At 38.4% G+C, this 17,673-nt stretch overlaps 1 protein-coding gene across 7 annotated transcripts; it reads left to right on the top strand.

The window, feature by feature from the left end:
• The first annotated feature begins 4,093 nt into the window (after nucleotides 1–4,093).
• On the top strand, nucleotides 4,094–17,673 carry apba1b (amyloid beta (A4) precursor protein-binding, family A, member 1b). Of its 7 annotated transcripts, XM_055209072.2 has the most exons (14): nucleotides 4,094–4,507; nucleotides 5,342–5,500; nucleotides 6,405–8,021; nucleotides 8,711–8,812; nucleotides 9,292–9,331; nucleotides 12,844–12,989; nucleotides 13,448–13,480; nucleotides 13,695–13,775; nucleotides 13,875–14,081; nucleotides 14,164–14,343; nucleotides 14,466–14,678; nucleotides 15,939–16,058; nucleotides 16,143–16,283; nucleotides 17,141–17,673. In XM_055209072.2, the coding sequence occupies exons 3-14, from the start codon at nucleotides 6,450–6,452 to the stop codon at nucleotides 17,210–17,212; spliced, it is 2,907 nt and encodes a 968-aa protein (XP_055065047.2). In that variant the 5' UTR covers nucleotides 4,094–4,507; nucleotides 5,342–5,500; nucleotides 6,405–6,449; the 3' UTR covers nucleotides 17,213–17,673. The 7 variants fall into 7 exon arrangements, with proteins under 7 accessions (XP_055065047.2, XP_055065048.2, XP_055065046.2 ...); XM_055209073.2 differs by lacking the exon at nucleotides 5,342–5,500 and having other exon boundaries at nucleotides 13,878–14,081; XM_055209071.2 differs by lacking the exon at nucleotides 5,342–5,500 and having other exon boundaries at nucleotides 4,095–4,507.

The following is a 17,673-nucleotide window of genomic DNA, read 5'->3' as shown; positions in this document are numbered from 1 at the left end:
ATATTTTGGAAAAACTGTACCACTGCTCTTGTGCATATAATATTTACAATTTTAAAGTAAACATCATAATCAAAGGAATATAATAAGCTAAGCTATAAGTCTCATTTCATATCCATTGAGAGGCATACTGTTATCATGAGGATAATTAACCATGGCTTTATTTTTGTAGTAACCATGATTTTAGCAGATTAATTACCATTTGTATTACCGTAGTGTTACTACAAATTAAATGCCACTGTTATTATGGTGAGAACATAGTAAATTTGAGGTTAATTGCTACATATAAAACTATGTTTACTAAATGTAATCATGTTTTATTTTCTTGAGGGCAAAACATTGCTTGATAATTATTAGAGAGTAAAGCAGGTTGTGGTTTTAAAAAACTGCAAAACCTTTGGGCAAATCACACATACCACCTTCAGATGCTGTTGAAATATTTTGCTGTCCATATGACATTCAGAGGTCTTTAATTTTGTTGTAGTGATAATTTTTCACTCATTCAAGTCAGTAAAGCAGCAGTCAAAATGTATACACGCTCTTTGGGGCCTCCTGCAGCTAGGCCATCTAGTTCACCTATGCTTACAAATGGCCCTGCTTATCCCCTTATTCACTATTCCCTACTTTAGTTCACTAATATAGTTCACTCAAATGAATGAGTCAAAACGACACTTGAGAGCTCGTTGGAAAACCCGAGAGTGTGTGGCCGGAACATGCAGGAGTTTATTTAGCTAGGGTGACGTGCCATTTTTCCGAGACGCGTTCTGAACAGGATTTCGTCTTCCAGAAGCTGTAGTTGTTAACCGCCTATTGTTCAACTAGATTTTTGTATTGGATATTAAAGATTTATTTTCACTATCAGTGTGCCATGTGGCCTATAATGTTTTCTCTCTTTTTATGGCAGGAGTCTTGTAAGAACTGTTTGTTTAAGGAAACAATTTTAAGCAGCCCATGTGCCAAACAAGAGCCAACAATAGCTGCAGTAACACTGCCAAGATCCGAGAATAAACCAGATTACAACAACTGGAACTTATAAACAGAACAATAGCTGTTTTTCTGTTAAAAATTTATTTATATTTTTTTATTAAGTTATTTAAGGTTTCAAATGAATATGCACGAAATCCATTGATAAGACCACATGACCAAAGTAAATGCCTTAAAGCTACGAAGTAATTAAACAATGAAACAATGTTCACATTTCATTATTTCAATAATGTGATGTTTTTGATTGAAACAGCACTTTAGGAGTAAAACAGAAAAATATATTGTGAGAATTAACTTAATCCATGAGGAATTTATTGGATAATGAGGAGTCAGGTGACAGGTGGCTGGAGAAAGAGAGTTGAGTAATGCGGAGGGATTGGGAGGTCACATATAATCCACGGACACAGATTGGTAACATGATACAAATATGTAATGCGGTCAGAATGTGACAGAGGGCCAAAGGAGGGTGGATGTTAATCATACTTTACTGGGTTCAACAAAGACGGGTGGGAGTTTTGACCTTATGAAAACACTACCCTAAGGATTGACACAAACTTAAAAGCAGAGTGCACGATTTCTGAAAAACGATTTGGAAAAGGGAGTTGGCCCAATTACCAAAACACACTTGTGGTAATCAGCAGTAAGGTGTGTGTCTACTAAACAACATTGTTGCCTGGGTTTGCGTATTTGTGGGGCGGGTCAATCTTTTTGAGGTGATTACAAATGTCAACATTGGCTTTCAGAGATCATGGACCCTGCCTTTAACGTCCGAATATGCAATTACTCATTTTAAAACAGTCGAACTGACGTCACATTAGGCTCTGTTTTGCATTTGAAAGCACATTGTTCATACAGTGCGTAACATGACCAAACTTTTACTTTTGGATTATAAGGAGTAGGCCTATACACTAAAACTGTAATAGTTTTAGTCGCAAAAGTCAGTATTTAAGTGTAAACTCTCTTGAACCCTTGAGGAGACTGAAGTCATTAGATTACAAACAAGGATTCATTTTAGGTTTGAATGATCCTGCAGGTCCCTGGTATTGCTAACGTGTAAATTACACTAAATATGTGACACCTTAGCTTATTATTTAATTTGATTCTGTTTTTTTTAATACTGCATTGAAATTTCCTGTATTTTCTGTTTGTATTGTAATTAAGAGAATAAGAAATATTTATATATGGTCATCTTATTACAATTGCAAAAACATCAAATCTAGTTGCAGCATGATGGTCTAAGTCAGACTTTTACAAAGTAGCTTCTGTATGTAGACATAAATGTTAAAAAGTAAAGAAATGAAAATAAATGATCATTTGATTCTTTAAACTGGCATATTAAGGAACTAAATAACTTCTAAAAGTAAATATTTTTGAAGATTATTGTTTGCCAGTCAATAATTATCTGCATAATTGTCTTCAAGCCTGGTTTATTTTAATTAACTGAGCATTTACATTTTCAAGTCATAATCATATTTTAACAATTTATGATTAACTAAGTATAATACTAAACTTTATAATTGTTAATATTCTGAAATAATAAGACAGTCTTAATGACGTATACAGCCTACAAAGGCGACCTTCGAAGGATCATCCTTCAATGACAATATCCAGGAAGATATATTAATTATTTTTAAAGACATCGTTCTGGTATGTGATTCTGAGTCTACAGATAAAAACCTCTGTTTTATTGTAAATTTAATTTACTTTCCGTGCAAATTTCATATACACAAATGTAAGTTTACCAACACTAAACCACTTTTTTTAATGTATTTCTGAAGGAATTTAACATGCATTTAAATACTATTGTATCCTCCTGAACAAAAAAGCAAGCAATTTGTATACTTTAACTGACACATAACTTGAAGTCTTACCTTCTCTTTTTTATTTTTTTATTTACTTTTTTATTTCCTTTTCCTTAATGCCTCTTTTTGTTTTTCCTTGTCTCTTTCTTTAAAATATTAACCAAAATACTAAACATTGTTACATGCTTTTTTATAAATATTTATGTCACAGTTTATACTAATGTTACATTTATGTAATGTATTTAATGTTTATACTGTGTACTTTGTACTCTTTATTGTTTATAAATTATAAAATAAAAAGGATGCATCCTTCCGTTTGAGATCACTGCATCTGTCATCTTTAAAACGCAACTACGTGATACCGGATTTTGACCAATGAGATTCCACTATGGATGAAGCTACCGGTTCCGGACCAATAATATTCCACTTTAAATTGGGCTTGAGCGTGAAGCGACACGAGCAGCGTGACTGTTTATAGGGCTTGGGCGCCGCGTTGCATTCTGGGACGTGGCGGCCATGTTGGTGGCCTCGCGAACGTAATCATACAGCAAGTTGAACGAGGAGAAGCGGCAGAGTTGGGAGAATTAAAAGAAAGAAAAAAGATGTTAAAATCCGGAAAAGTATGTGTAATTTACTGGGATACGTTAAACAGGGAAGCAGGGACCGGTATGTGGACAAAATCGGAACTATTAACGGTTGGGATCCATATGAAAAAAGAGTCATTTAAGATAACAGCGTGGTTGTTGTAAGAGCACGATTTCACGCCAATCTGTAAGCAAAGTCACGTATGACCTAGCTTCACAACTAGCTTAGTTAATGCAGCAGTTTTTGCTGTCAGCAGAGGGATAGCAACAGAAAGATGAATGTTGAAATGTTCCCGTATTTTGGGCGAGTAAACCGGGACATTTCCCTTATGTTCAATGTTGACTTAAGCTATATAAATTAATATTCAGATGTTATACTTCACTGTCGTATATATAAATGTCATTTATATGTCATGTATACACATTACTGAGGGGTTGAGGTTAATGTTTGGTTTCCGATATTGAATAAAACATAATGAAGTTTTGTTCTTATCTGTCATTTTTAATGTAAATTACTTTTAATGTGTTACTTTATTATTAATACAGCAACGGTTTACCATGGTTGAAAAAATAACGACAAATTAATCAAATTAAGACACACGATTGAGAGAAAGTATGTCTATAAACAGAGCGCAGCATGGAGCGCAGCAGTAAAGGAGGCAACCAGCATGGCCGTCACGACAAGTAATGACGTCACGACGCCCAAGCCCTATTAGGACAAAATAAAAATACCAGATTTAATGTTTTTTTTTTTAATGTTCGTCGCTTTATCGTGTCAGGTAGTTGGTAAAGACACGTTGGAATTATCCGTTATGCTATCCGTTAAGTTATTCTTGAGTTGACATGCAACAGAAAAGTGGATTCTGGAAAAAACTCCGCGAAAAATAACATCTGAACATAATGAAAAATGAATGTCGTTTTCAAGAAAATGTCCCAAAAGCACACCAGATGGTGCGATTTGTCGGGGTATGGTTTGGGGGCAGGGAGGGTATTTAATAGTGTATAATCCGCTCTGATGTCACTGTATACTGAAGGAGGGGTTTGAGATCCGCTCGCCTAATCCCAGTGTGTTGATAAGAGCAACCGACGAAGATGAAGGCAAACCGAAGAGCCCTCCTTTATCGCCTGTATTCATAACAGGTAAGCAGCCGTGCTATACAATAGACGATGCTGTGAACAGATGTGTCTATACGCCTTTTACTGACTGTATCTGATTGTACCGGAGGTGCACCTGCCACATACATCCATTCATTGGGGATGGACGTCTTTACCATAGCGCAGGCCCGTTTCGTTACAGAATAACACGCGTTTAACTTTTAGCAGCGTGAGAAGTTGTCAGATAACGTCTTAAAATCGGTAACAATTAGTGTTTCAAAGTGTAATTTGTTTTTAACAAAGCACAAGTTTACCGCCTAGAGCGGTGAATGGCGTTATATGCTACCTGTACGAGAGACTACTGTGCTGCAGCGAATACATAAATGAATCGTAAATCGTAGCCATTTGTGAGATACATAACGTATAATGCGGTTAAATGTTTGTTTTGTTTTCTCACTGTCAAGATATGAAGGTAGATATTGTTGCTTTTTTGGAAGAATTTGGTGTAATTGCGCATTAGGCAATATATTGTGCGTAATATATGTTATTGTTGCATTATTACCGATATGTAACACAATTAACGAATTTAACCTGCTGTGCAATAATAATAACTTTTATTTCTCATTTTATAAGTATTTAAAAATAAATAAATAAATTAATTAATTTTATTACAATTAATCAAATATTAATAATACGGTAGTTTACTTTAGGTGTGTAATTTATGTATTAAAACATATGCTTACTATACAGTATACATTTTCACTTTTAACTGACTATGAAGAGTGACAACATGTGTTACATCCAGTGCAGCACAAACATAAACTGAATTGATGCACTCGGCTGTAAACAATACGATAGGCCTATATCTCTTGTTAATAGGGAGGTAAATCCCTAGGCTTTGGGTTTTCATGGGAGGTTTGACAGATGAATTTGCTGAACTCCAGTACTGGTGAAGTATGACGACTGCCCACGGTGAGGCCATCTGGGACCGAGCCACTGCCATGATAACCCGGCTCTCTGTACAGCAAGAGAAATACAGTATGATACTGCGATATTATACAATATATATTTTGGCAATGTGTCATTTCAATTTCCGGCCAGGTTTTGAAATTACGTTTTAACTCTGTCAAAGTGTATCTCTGTCACCCATCTCATTATTCTTGTGACGAATTAAGATGAGCCATATTGTGAGTCATGAAGGTTTTGAAATGACTTCCATAAACATTTTTCAGATTAAATCTTCACTAAATAGCACCAGAAAAAAACTATTATCATGCTTTTGCACATGATGTCATAGTAAACATACATATGTTGTATATGGTAAAGTAGTATTGACCATTCAAACTTTTTTCTTTTATTGTATAAAATTGTCCAAAAATGGTCCCAAGCTGTTATTATTTGTTCATTATCATGACAGTGTAGTTGCCTGTAAAACTGTAAACAGAATGTTACTTAATAGCGCTAACTGTGGGTTTACACCAAATGCGAAGCATGCAATCGCATCGCGTTGCTCACTCTAGATTAATCACGGGATTTAACTTCGTGTCATGTGAATTTTTCGCTCCAGTTGAATATTTTCAACTTGGGCGAAGACGCGTTTGAGGCGAATAGCGCGTGTTTTCACGGCAAATGTGCCGCCCATATCGAGTCATTAGCATAGCCCCACGCGAGGACGCATCTGATCTCGTCTTTGCATTGAATTTGTATGTAATCTACTTGCGCAAATCGTTGAACTCGCATCTGGTGTAAACCCACAGTAATAGGTAAAATGCATATTCATAATCATAAGGTGTATATTAGTAAAGTGTAAAAATAACTATAAGTGAAACTGTTGGACTAACTCAATCAATAACCTATCATGTCCTACAGCAAAGCTACAAAACCAAAGTTCATGGGTAGTTAGCATACATAAGTTAACCATGTTGTTTTGTGTGTCATTCAGGCTATTCTGAAGCATCTAGAGAATGAGCAGTGAGTGGGCGGAGTCATGAGCCATAGGGAGGAGCCAGATGAGTTGAGTCCCAGGGGTCCTCCCCCTCACCGCAGCAAGCAGCCTAATGGGACTTCCCATGAGGGAGGTCGAGTAAGATGGAGGCCATGTCAGCTCCACAATCCAGATGCAGAAAGCCAAGGCCACCATCACCACCATCATCACTACCATCAACCAGCCAACCAGCAACAGTCTGGATCTAGCCGAGCTCCACCGCGTCATCGTAGGCGGCATGTTCCAGGTCAAGCACAACGAAGGCGGACTGAGAGTGGAGATACAGAAGCAAAAGTTGGCCAACAGCCCAAGCCGGAGGCGTCAAGACACTATCGGAGTAGATACAGACAGCAGCACAAAGAAGAAGAACAACAGGCAGTCAACTCTCCTCCAAAAGATCAATCCTTAGAAACTTTGTCTCCGGAAGATTCCTCGCAAGAACTGCTGACCCCTTCTCCTCAGGGTGAACCAACCACTGATAAACTGGATGAAGACAGCCCAGATGCACAAATTGCTCATGATCCAGATATAAAAGAACCAGAATCTTCAAAGGAACTGTTGGAGGAGAAGGTGCAATGTGAAAAATCAATGTTAGGCGAAGAGAATAAAGAAGACGAGGATTACCCCAAAGAAATACCTGAGCGAGAGGATGATTACGGTACAACAAGGACTACAGCTTCAAAAAGTAACTTTCATCCTGAAAGCAAAAGAAGCAGCCCACTAAGAGTAGATGTTCCACCGTTCCCCACCAACAAACCTATTTTCAAGTCTCAGCGATCCTTCACTGAGTCACTTCGAATGTACAATGCTGAGCTGATGTCCAACCCTACTCATTTTAACAAGGCTTACACTCGCACAAACAAAGAAACAGAACTTGATAGTAGATATCATGATGAAGACCACCAAGATGAACTTCCAGACTCTAGTCCTGAGGCCTGCACTGATTCATACTCACAAATAAGCCCCGATTCACAACTAGAGACTCCAACAGAATATCAGACAGAATTTGAGGAGCCTCAAACCTTTGAGAGGACCCAGAGCACATCCGTGGAGCAGTGCGACAACCAGCATGACCCACATGATGTCATTCAGATTTCTTTAGTGGGCTCTAGGTTGCACCACTATGATGAACAGTCAGGAGATGAAGCTGAAAGCTCAGGGAGAGATAGAGTCCAGGTCACAAATAGCTCAAGTTCGGTCAGTCTTTCACAGAAAGTTCTACCCCAACAGGAGCAATCTGAAACTACCCGTCTTTCACCTGACCAGCAACTAGAAGCAGCAGGAGGACCTGACGAACCATCCACTCCAACACAGCAACAATCAATGGAGTCTTGCATGGTTGCAGGAGACGCTGTGTCTTTGGCCATCAAGGACATTAAGGAGGCCATTGAGGAAGTGAAAACCAAGACCGTGCGTTCACCCTACACACCCGACAAGCCCACCGAGCCTGTGTGGGTGATGAGACAGGATGTGAGCCCCGTCGATGAGTTTCAACCTCCTTTTCAGTCATATCCAGAGTCCCCATCACATTCACAATCTTCTCCACAGCATTCACAATCTTCTCCACAGAAAATGGTTAGTTAACTAGTGAACTAGACTTACAAAATATCTCAAAGATGATTTTGTTTAATGAGCACAGATATGAAGTCATGGAAACGTCTGTAATAAATAAAAAATCTCCTATGCTCAAATCTAAAATATTTTACAGCCTAGAAATAGCTTTTTGTGAAACGCACAGGAAATACATAATTTTACACTGCAAATATTAATCTCACTTAGCATTTTATACTTGTTTCCCTGTATTAAATTAAGGCTGTGTCCGAAAACTCTAAATTGGTGCCTTCTGCGACATCATTCAAAGGCAGGAAGGCATCAAGGCATGTCAGAATCCAATGTTAGGTTTACTTCCTGACTCCTGAGATCTTGTCCCACAATTCTATCCGTGTGCACACATGGGGAAAGTAATTTCTCGAGTCTGGTCAAGTTCGAAAAAATTAAATGGCGGCCAAGAAAGTGGCTGGAGCACAAATTTAGTGTAAATAAATGTATATTTTCACTTTGTACACCCTTTAATTGCATTTCTAGTCGGAAATTAGTATTGTAGTTTTCAAATATGTGAATAGTTATCGCAAAGGCGCTCTCTGTTTATATTTCAAACACACTGCCTTTGAAGTGTGTTCGAAAGCATTTCTCTTAGCTGCCTTCATGCCTCCAAAGTCATTGCCTCATGAGGCAACTAACACCGGTTCTCTTCATTTTCATAGGCTCCAGTTCAAGATGTTGTTCTTCCTGTGGGAGCAGAATCCTCCAGTGTTCATCATCATGACCCGGAGACAAACACGATTCCCAACATGCCAAGTGAAGAGGTAATACTTAGTATTTGACTAAGACTTCGTATAGACCCTTTTACAGCCCACGTGATCAAATAGCAACAGAAGTGGTATTATTTCCCATTGTTTCTAACGTGTTAGCAACACAGAAAGTTTATTAAAACGGTTTCCCAGCATCAAAAAGTCTGGTTGTTGCATTTGGTTGCACTAATATAATATACCAATATACGTACGTATATATTATGTATCTGGCCACTTTATTTTTGGCCATCTGCTAACGTCTTCTATTCACTCCACTATAGTACACGGATCTGGTAGCTGTGTTGAAAAAGTCGATAAAGTTAACTTTTTAAAATAACTTTGTGTTGCTTCACTGCTGATTCTTGCCATACTTCCGTTGCCTAAATGCGCGCACATACGCTGCCACATCATCATTGTGTACAGCAAAAGGGTCTATAGGCTATGTCTTACACTTTTACTGTAAGTGTAACTATATTGTGTTTTTGCGTTCTCAGCTGAGGAGAAATTTGGCGTCTTTTCCTGCATATGTTGATGGTAAGTTTAAGCACACCAACCTCAAAAAATAAATCTCTAAATAAGAAAATTCTGTTTTGTTTAGTCATCTTCACGTTATTCATAACCTCTATGAGTAATGCCGAGTTCAGACCGCACGTTTTTTAAAGTAGTCGGGTCATAGATTTTTTTCACACTGCATGACTATATGGGGGAGCGTTCAGTTGCTGCTGTGTCCACACTGCACGATTAATTGGCGATAGGGGGTTTCACACTGCATGACTTTACCATAGGACGAATCACCGACAACTTTGTCCCAGTCCACAAACTACGTCTCACAAACAAACGCACGCAAGAAGTGACAAGGAAACAACGCAAGGTCATGCATGCAAGACCGGAGTTCTCACGTGAGACTGGGATTATTATTAAAAATGGTAGCACACAAGAAGCTTGCCATAAAAATTGCATGTGTGCTTATTAGCAGCGATAAGAAGAAAAAAATAGAAGATTATGAAGGAGGAAATGTTTGGGGAGACTCCTCAATGAACTTCCAGCTGCCCTGTATGTTGCTCTCTCATTGGCTGTAGGTCATCGCCACTTATTTTCAGTCAGAACACATTTCACACGGCATGATTTTGAAAAGCCGACAGGTCCAGATATAAAGCATACCTGCGACTGTCTCAGATTGCCTTTTTGATAGTTCATACTGTTTGATTGTCACTTGCGTGAACGAGCACCGATTTGCCTGTGATTTCGGGCGTTTGTCAGCGATTTCTCAAAACCTGCCGTGAGGCAACATCTAAAATCGTGCAGTCTGAACTCGGCATAACTGTCCACTGTGAAAAACCTTTTAAAACCATACATTGACCAGTGGTTGTCAAGTTATAAAAGGCCAAAAAACTAGTCCATATGACTCACATGCTTGTATTTAAGATTACGTTTATTTATATAGCGCTTTTTTTAAACCAAAGCAACTTTACATGAAAAGAAATAAAACCATTAAAAATGGGAGAATTATTTAAGGGCATCTATTATGCAAAATTCACTTTTACAAAGTGTTTGGACATAAATGTGTGTTGACTAGGGGTGTACCGGATCGCAGTTGATCCCTGATCCATACAGATCATGACCCACGGTTCGGCTCGTATGCGATTTGCGGATTAATACGCAAACTTAAATAGGGAAAATTTATCATTTATCATCTGCTTCTGCAGAAACCAGGTTCATGCTTACCTTAAAGCGACAGTAACCACAATTATCCTATTTAACTCTTTCCCCGCCATTGACGAGATATCTCGTCAATCAAGAGAAAAGCTTCCCCGCCAATGACGAGTATTTCCGTCTTTCCGCAATACCGCTATTATCCACTAGGTGGCGCCCTTCCGCAACTTTTTAAAACTGGAAGTATTGCCCTCTGGCAAGATGCTGCATGTCCGTGTCTGTTTTAAAGATCGCTCTGAATGGGATCTCTATGAAAAGTCCATCACAAAAATGGAATTATCTCTGCTTTTTGCTCAAAATGTGGTGTTTTTGCAGAAACCTACCCATATTCAAAAGCTGATTACAAAAGAACTGCTGAAGGTAGGATGAAGCGTGTTTTTTTGTTTGAAAGCAGAGGGTCTGTTCTTTCATTTGGTATATTGTATGTTTATATATTTGAAGAAAAACATTTTCTGGAAGGCATTAAACTTTTGTGAAAATCATGAAAAACGCTGGCGCTGGATGGCAACTTTTTTAAAAAAACGCTGGCGGTGAAAGAGTTAAGTGTCGTTAATGTTAAACAAACTACCTAGGACAAAAAGTAAATAGCTTCTGTAGCTTTTAAAACATAATAATTATATTTAATTTAAACAATAAAGACAATGGTATTATTCATTTGATTCGATTTCTATACCTAATGCTAATTTTTGCCCTTTACTTAATATGCACCCTATAGGCACACCATGAAATTTTTGGCCACTAGGGGGTGCTAGACATGTATTTTTCACATCTAGCACCCCTAGAGGCCACAAGCGCCGCAGCACTGTCACAAAGGAAAAGAAGACAACTCTTTAGGTCACAAAGTGTGCCTTCCAGCATGTCAAATTAATATAATTTCATGGGTTTTATTTTATTTCAAACCCCAAAAGATCGCATAGCTTACGTTTTCAAGCCAGTTGTAACGGTGGTTGCTTGGTTAAAGTTTATATTTAAAAAATATTGCCTTAAAGGGGAATTGAACCCGGATCACCCGTGTCCTAGGTCCATGACGCTACCACAGCGCCACAATGTCATGTGATATAAGTCTCTCTCTAAACTTTCCAAGTCGCCTCCAGTAAAATTCACGTAATAAAGAATAGTGCTTGGGCGCCAGACAGGACTTATATATGCAAGCAATATAACATTACTTATTAGTACAAAAGCACGAGGGCCAAGTCAGCATTGGTCAGAAACCCCTCCTCCTTCTTTAGTTCACGCCAGCGAGCGAACGCTGGCCCAATATCGATCCTTGTCCTTCTTTTTATTCTGTCACTCTCCCGTTTTCTCTTTCTGGTCTCCTCCGACAAAACCTTGGGGTTTTTTTCTTAGTTGCTGCTCGGCCATGACAAAAACATCAGGAAAATAAATAGTTGCGCTCTCACGTCCGAATTTGAGAAAGTGGAGGAAGTGACCTATGCCATAAAACAGATTTTTGTTTTTTTTGTTTTGTGCTCGGGTTACTACTAACCGAAACCCTAAGTTTAAAAGTAGTTTGAAAGAGTAAAAGCGATACAGACCCTGTCTTTTTTTATCCTTATTAAACCAAAGCAGTCTTATTAGACATGTTTGATTCTTGTTTTGATTATCTTGTTATTGTGACTTCAGATAGTATTCACAAGAATCAGATCTATTTTAACTAAAAGTGCTCACTGTCTCTTTTGTTAAGGGGTGAGGAGCTTAGGGGTGAGCATTTAAAGGTACAGACACGAAAAAATGATCTGTGGGGTATTTTAATCTGAAACGGCACAGACTATGGGCACACGCGATAATTATATTACATGTTTTAAAAATAGGCATAATAGGTGCCCTTTAATATATAGTATATAATATATACTACAATAGAGAATATGGTATGAAATGTTGTCCTAATAAATTAATTCTAATCTATTAAATGGTATATACTTTGACTACGAGATGTTTAGTCAATAAATATATACAGATAAAGATTGTTAACCGGTGTAATATTACACTATTATATATATTACACATCTTAGATTAAAATGACCCTTAAATGAAGAATGACATGACAGCACAAGTTGTACATTACATAGAGGATTGGCAATAATACAATGAACAATGGTGCAAAAATATTATTAAGTACATCTTAAAAAAGTGAAATATTGAAATTTGAGATTTTAAAGAAAGAAGTCAAGCTACATTAAATTGAGTAAATGAAGACAGAATTTTCCATTTTAGATGAATTAATCATTTAAGGTACTTAGTTTTTTAAATATTTATACTGGTAAACAAGGCAGTTTGTTCCTGTCGAAAAGATTGATTTTTCTTTATTTTCTTTATTATATGATTTCTTACAGTTCCTGGCCCATGTGACCCTGAGGATTTGATTGATGGCATCATTTTTGCTGCAAACTACCTTGGTTCCACCCAGCTGCTGTCTGAACGAACACCCACAAAGAGCGCACGCATGCAGCAAGCCCAGGAGGCTATGACCCGCGTCCGGGTGAGATTCACACTGATATATATATAGACACCCGTCAGAGTTTCCTCCGGTGTACTAATTATTCATCTGTCAATTTAAAACATGCTTGAACATGTGCTGTACACACAAACCCTCGCTTTGCTGGTTTCATCTAAAGTCATGTAAGGTTAAAGAAGAAAAACATTTCTAAATATCAACCATCCCTGTGTTAACAAATAGATCTGAGTGACAGCTAGTTGATTCTGGAAGTCAGATTTTGTCTTCGGGGCTGTGGATGTCATTCTGATCAGAGCTGAGGTTTAAATCTTGATGCGAGAGACTCTTTACCGTGACATCCCACCCATCCTGTCCCCCATGGCCATGCCGTCCTATTTTATCACAACGCCACCTCCAAACCAATCACATCGTGTCTGAGACCCCCTTTATGTTTGCATGCTTTCTTTGACCATTCTGTTTTTATTTTGTCCCTAACCGAGCAGACAGCCCAGAAACAGGCCAAAATTCGAAAAAAGGTACAGTATCTGTTCCTGTAGCCGAGGTGTTTAGCAGGACAAACACATCTGTGTCTACACTATCATATTTTCTGCTGTTTTTAGTTTTTTTCTTTTGTAAAATACGCAGTTTTATGTAATGTTTAGTTTGGTTTGGCTCTTGCTGATCACTTTTAGAAAACAATGTGCTATTTTTGGAGAAATAACCGCTTTCCTTTCTTTATGGCATCAGCAGGATACAGAGAGCGGGGCGGCATCAGAAGTGGATCTGTTTATATCTACGCAGAGGATCAAAGTGCTTAGTGCTTACTCACAGGTACATTTTAAAATCACTTTAATGCTATGAACTGCCTTGCAGAACTAACATCAATAGAAGTCTGGTCCAGTATAAAGTGTATTTTGATCTTTATTTTAGCAGGACACCATGATGGACCATCCGCTGAGGACCATCTCATACATAGCTGACATTGGCAACATGATTGTGCTGATGGCTCGCAAAAAGATGATTCGCTCTCAGAGCGCTCAGGAGAACCTGGACAGCGTGGAGACCCAACACGAAAACCCGGCGCAAGACAGCCAGCGGCAGTACAAGATGATCTGCCATGTTTTTGAATCAGAAGACGTACGTGTGCGATTGTTTTTACTTCGTCCTTTACGAAATACTGTTGGTAATTGATCTTGATGCAGTTTTATCTCTGCCCCAGGCTCAACTGATCGCTCAGTCCATTGGTCAGGCCTTCAGCGTTGCTTATCAGGAGTTCCTGAGAGCCAATGGGATTGACCCTGAGGACCTGAGCCAGAGAGAGTACAGTGATCTGCTCAACACTCAGGACATGTACAACGATGACCTCATTCACTTCTCCAAATCGGAAAACTGCAAAGATGTACGTTTTACAGCACAACAATGTTACGGTAACAGCAGACGGCTGGAATTTGATTTACTTAACATGAAAAGCATAAAAATAAACAGGCATTTTTTCGTCTGTGTTGTTTATGTCTGTGTCAGGTGTACATAGAGAAACAGAAGGGAGAGATTTTGGGCGTGGTTATCGTGGAGTCCGGTTGGGGTTCGATTCTTCCCACGGTTATCATCGCTAGCTTGATGCACGCTGGACCTGCCGCCAAGTCTGGAAGACTCAACATCGGTGATCAGATCATGACTGTTAATGGCACCAGTCTGGTTGGACTTCCCCTATCCACATGTCAGAGTATCATTAAAGTATGTCTCAGTTTTTCAGCAATGTACATTTTTAGTTAACACTTTAGCTCTGCTCCAAAATCAGGTGAACGGGATTCTAGGATTGCCTTATCCATAAATGATATGTGCGATGCTACCTTAGAATTATGTTTAAATTAGGTATCTTACATGGTGGCATAATGTTTATCCCTTTATACCAGACTTTCAAGTCTACACTGCAAAAAAATTACTTTCTTACTTAATGTTTTAGTCTTGTTTTCATTAAAAATGTATAGAAATTCTCAAATTAAGATGTATTTTCCACCTCCATTTAGTGGAATTATGACCAAAAAGTTCTATTTTGGTCTCATCTGACCACATGACTTTCTCACATGACTCCTTTGGATCATCCAAATGGTCATTGGCAAACTTAAGACGGGCCTGGACATGTGCTGGTTTAAGCAGGGGAACCTTCCGTGCCATGCATGATTTCAAACCATGACGTCTTAGTGTATTACCAACAGTAACCCTGGAAACGGCGGTCCCAGCTCTTTTCAGGTCGTTGACCAGGTCCTCTCGTGTAGCTCTGGGCTGATTTCTCACCTTTCTTAGGATCATTGAGACCCCACGAGGTGAGATCTTGCATGGAGTCCCAGTCCGAGGGAGATTGACAGTCATGTTTAGCTTCTTCGATTTTCTAATGATTGCTCCAACCGTGGACCTTTTTTCACCAAGCTGCTTGGCAATTACCCTGTAGCCCTTTCCAGCCTTGTGGAGGTGTACAATTTTGTCTCTAGTGTCTTTGGACAGCTCTTTGGTCTTGGCCATGTTAGTAGTTGGATTGTTACTGATTGTATGGTGTGGACAGGTGTCTTTATGCAGCTAACGACCTCAAACAGGTGCATCTAATTTAGGATAATAAATGGAGTGGAGGTGGACATTTTAAAGGCAGACTAACAGGTCTTTGAGGGTCAGAATTCTAGCTGATAGACAGGTGTTCAAATACTTATTTGCAGATGTATCATGCAAATAAATAGTTAAATAGTTAGTTGTTTTTAGATTATGTCTCTCACAGTGAACATGCACCTACGATGACAATTTTAGACCCCTCCATGATTTCTAAGTAGGAGAACTTGCAAAATAGCAGGGTGTTCAGATACTTATTTTCCTCACTGTACATCTTAATTTAATAATTTTTTTAGATATTTTACTAAAAACAAGACAAAAAACACTAAGTAAGAAAGTCATTTTTTGTAGTGTAATAGATCTAATATGTCTGCATTTTTATACCTCGGTCTTTAGGGACTAAAAGCTCAATCCAGAATCAAGATGAACATCGTCAGGTGTCCTCCTGTCACCATGGTCCTCATTCGCAGGCCAGATCTGCGCTATCAACTGGGCTTCAGTGTACAGAATGGCATTGTGGGTATTGACATCAGATTTTTATTTTGTGCTGTTTGTTATACTCAGTTTCTGTAGCCTGATCGCGTTTTTTTTTATTTACAGATTTGTAGTCTCATGCGAGGGGGGATCGCAGAAAGGGGAGGAGTTCGTGTGGGGCACCGCATCATCGAGATCAACGGTCAGAGTGTTGTGGCCACACCCCATGAGAAGATTGTACATATTCTGTCAAATGCTGTGGGAGAGGTAACACACACTGAGGTTTTAAAGGACATATATTATGCCTATTTTTACAAGATCTAATATGAGTCTCAGGTATGCCTAGAATGTGCCTGTGAAGTTTTAGTTCGAAATGCCCCACAGGTTATTTATTATTAGCAAAAAAACACTGTTTCCATGTGTGTACCTTTAAATGCAAATGAGCTACTGCTCCTCACTCCCTAACCAACAGACAGATATTGAGCGATTTTGGTTAAAAATAGATCTGATTTCTGGAAATACAGCCTGAAACAAGGATATCTTTAGTCATTATAGCGCTACAATTTGCTAACAAACAAATTTAGAAAAGCTTTTGGTTAAAATGAACCAGTCAGTCAGTGGCTGTGGGCGGGGCTTTGTTTGTGTGATGTCACAAATCAAAACAGCATGCTAATGAGACTGCTTTGGTTTAATGGGGATATAAAAGGAGAATGTGGATTTTTTTCATTGTATGGTTCTTGTGTTCAAACTGCTAACATACATTTATGTCCAACACCTTGTTAAAGTGGATTTTGCATAATAGGTGCCCTTTAAATCAAAATGTTTAAATGTATTAGGTTTAGGGCAAGATTGGACAGAATGACATCTCACGTAGGCAGATGGTTTTGTTTGTAAAACTCTTGATTTCTAGGGTTCCAGAAATATCTCAGCATTTAAAGTGTGCAAATATGTAAAGATTGGTTAGACCGTCGGATAGCAGAGGCACTTCTAGGCTCTCTAAAATCAAGCTGACACAAAATATTATGCCAGAAGATTTTAAAGTGAATATTAGATTATAGTATATATTATAATGAATATTGATGAATATTATAACCAGTTCTGATGTGGTCTTTATATTTCCTCAGATCCATATGAAGACGATGCCTGCAGCTATGTATCGACTGCTCACTGCCCAGGAACAACCCGTCTACATCTAAATCTCTGCAGGGCTTCAAAATCATCTTTACATATGCTGATTCGCACTTCATATTTATTTAATATAATTTTATTTATTAATTAATATAAGAGTTTACATATTTATTTAACTGGATGTATTTATTATTCCACTAGCGTAGAAACCGAACCATTCCTCGATCATTTGACTTGCCTTAATCTCTTTGAGTCTGAACTGATATTTAAAAGCTCACCATCAATCCACTGGCATTAGTTAAATGTGTTCAACCAAGTACCAAAGATAAATGAATGATAATCCATCACGTGCCCATCACACTACTGGACCTAAAACTACCACAGAGAGCTAAATGACAGCGAGCACAGTGAGAGTAATGTTTGTTATAAATGTTTGTATTTTCTGTTGCTGCTGTATGAATTGTTGCTGACACAGATATGAGCTGTACGATTGCCATCAATAAACTAAATGTAAGGACTTATTAAGTGA

This window comes from Misgurnus anguillicaudatus, chromosome 12 (genome assembly GCF_027580225.2).
Source record: "Misgurnus anguillicaudatus chromosome 12, ASM2758022v2, whole genome shotgun sequence".
Lineage (NCBI taxonomy): Eukaryota > Metazoa > Chordata > Actinopteri > Cypriniformes > Cobitidae > Misgurnus > Misgurnus anguillicaudatus.
The sequence above is the reverse complement of the archived record's forward strand: the minus strand, read 5'-3'. Positions and strand labels throughout refer to the sequence as shown.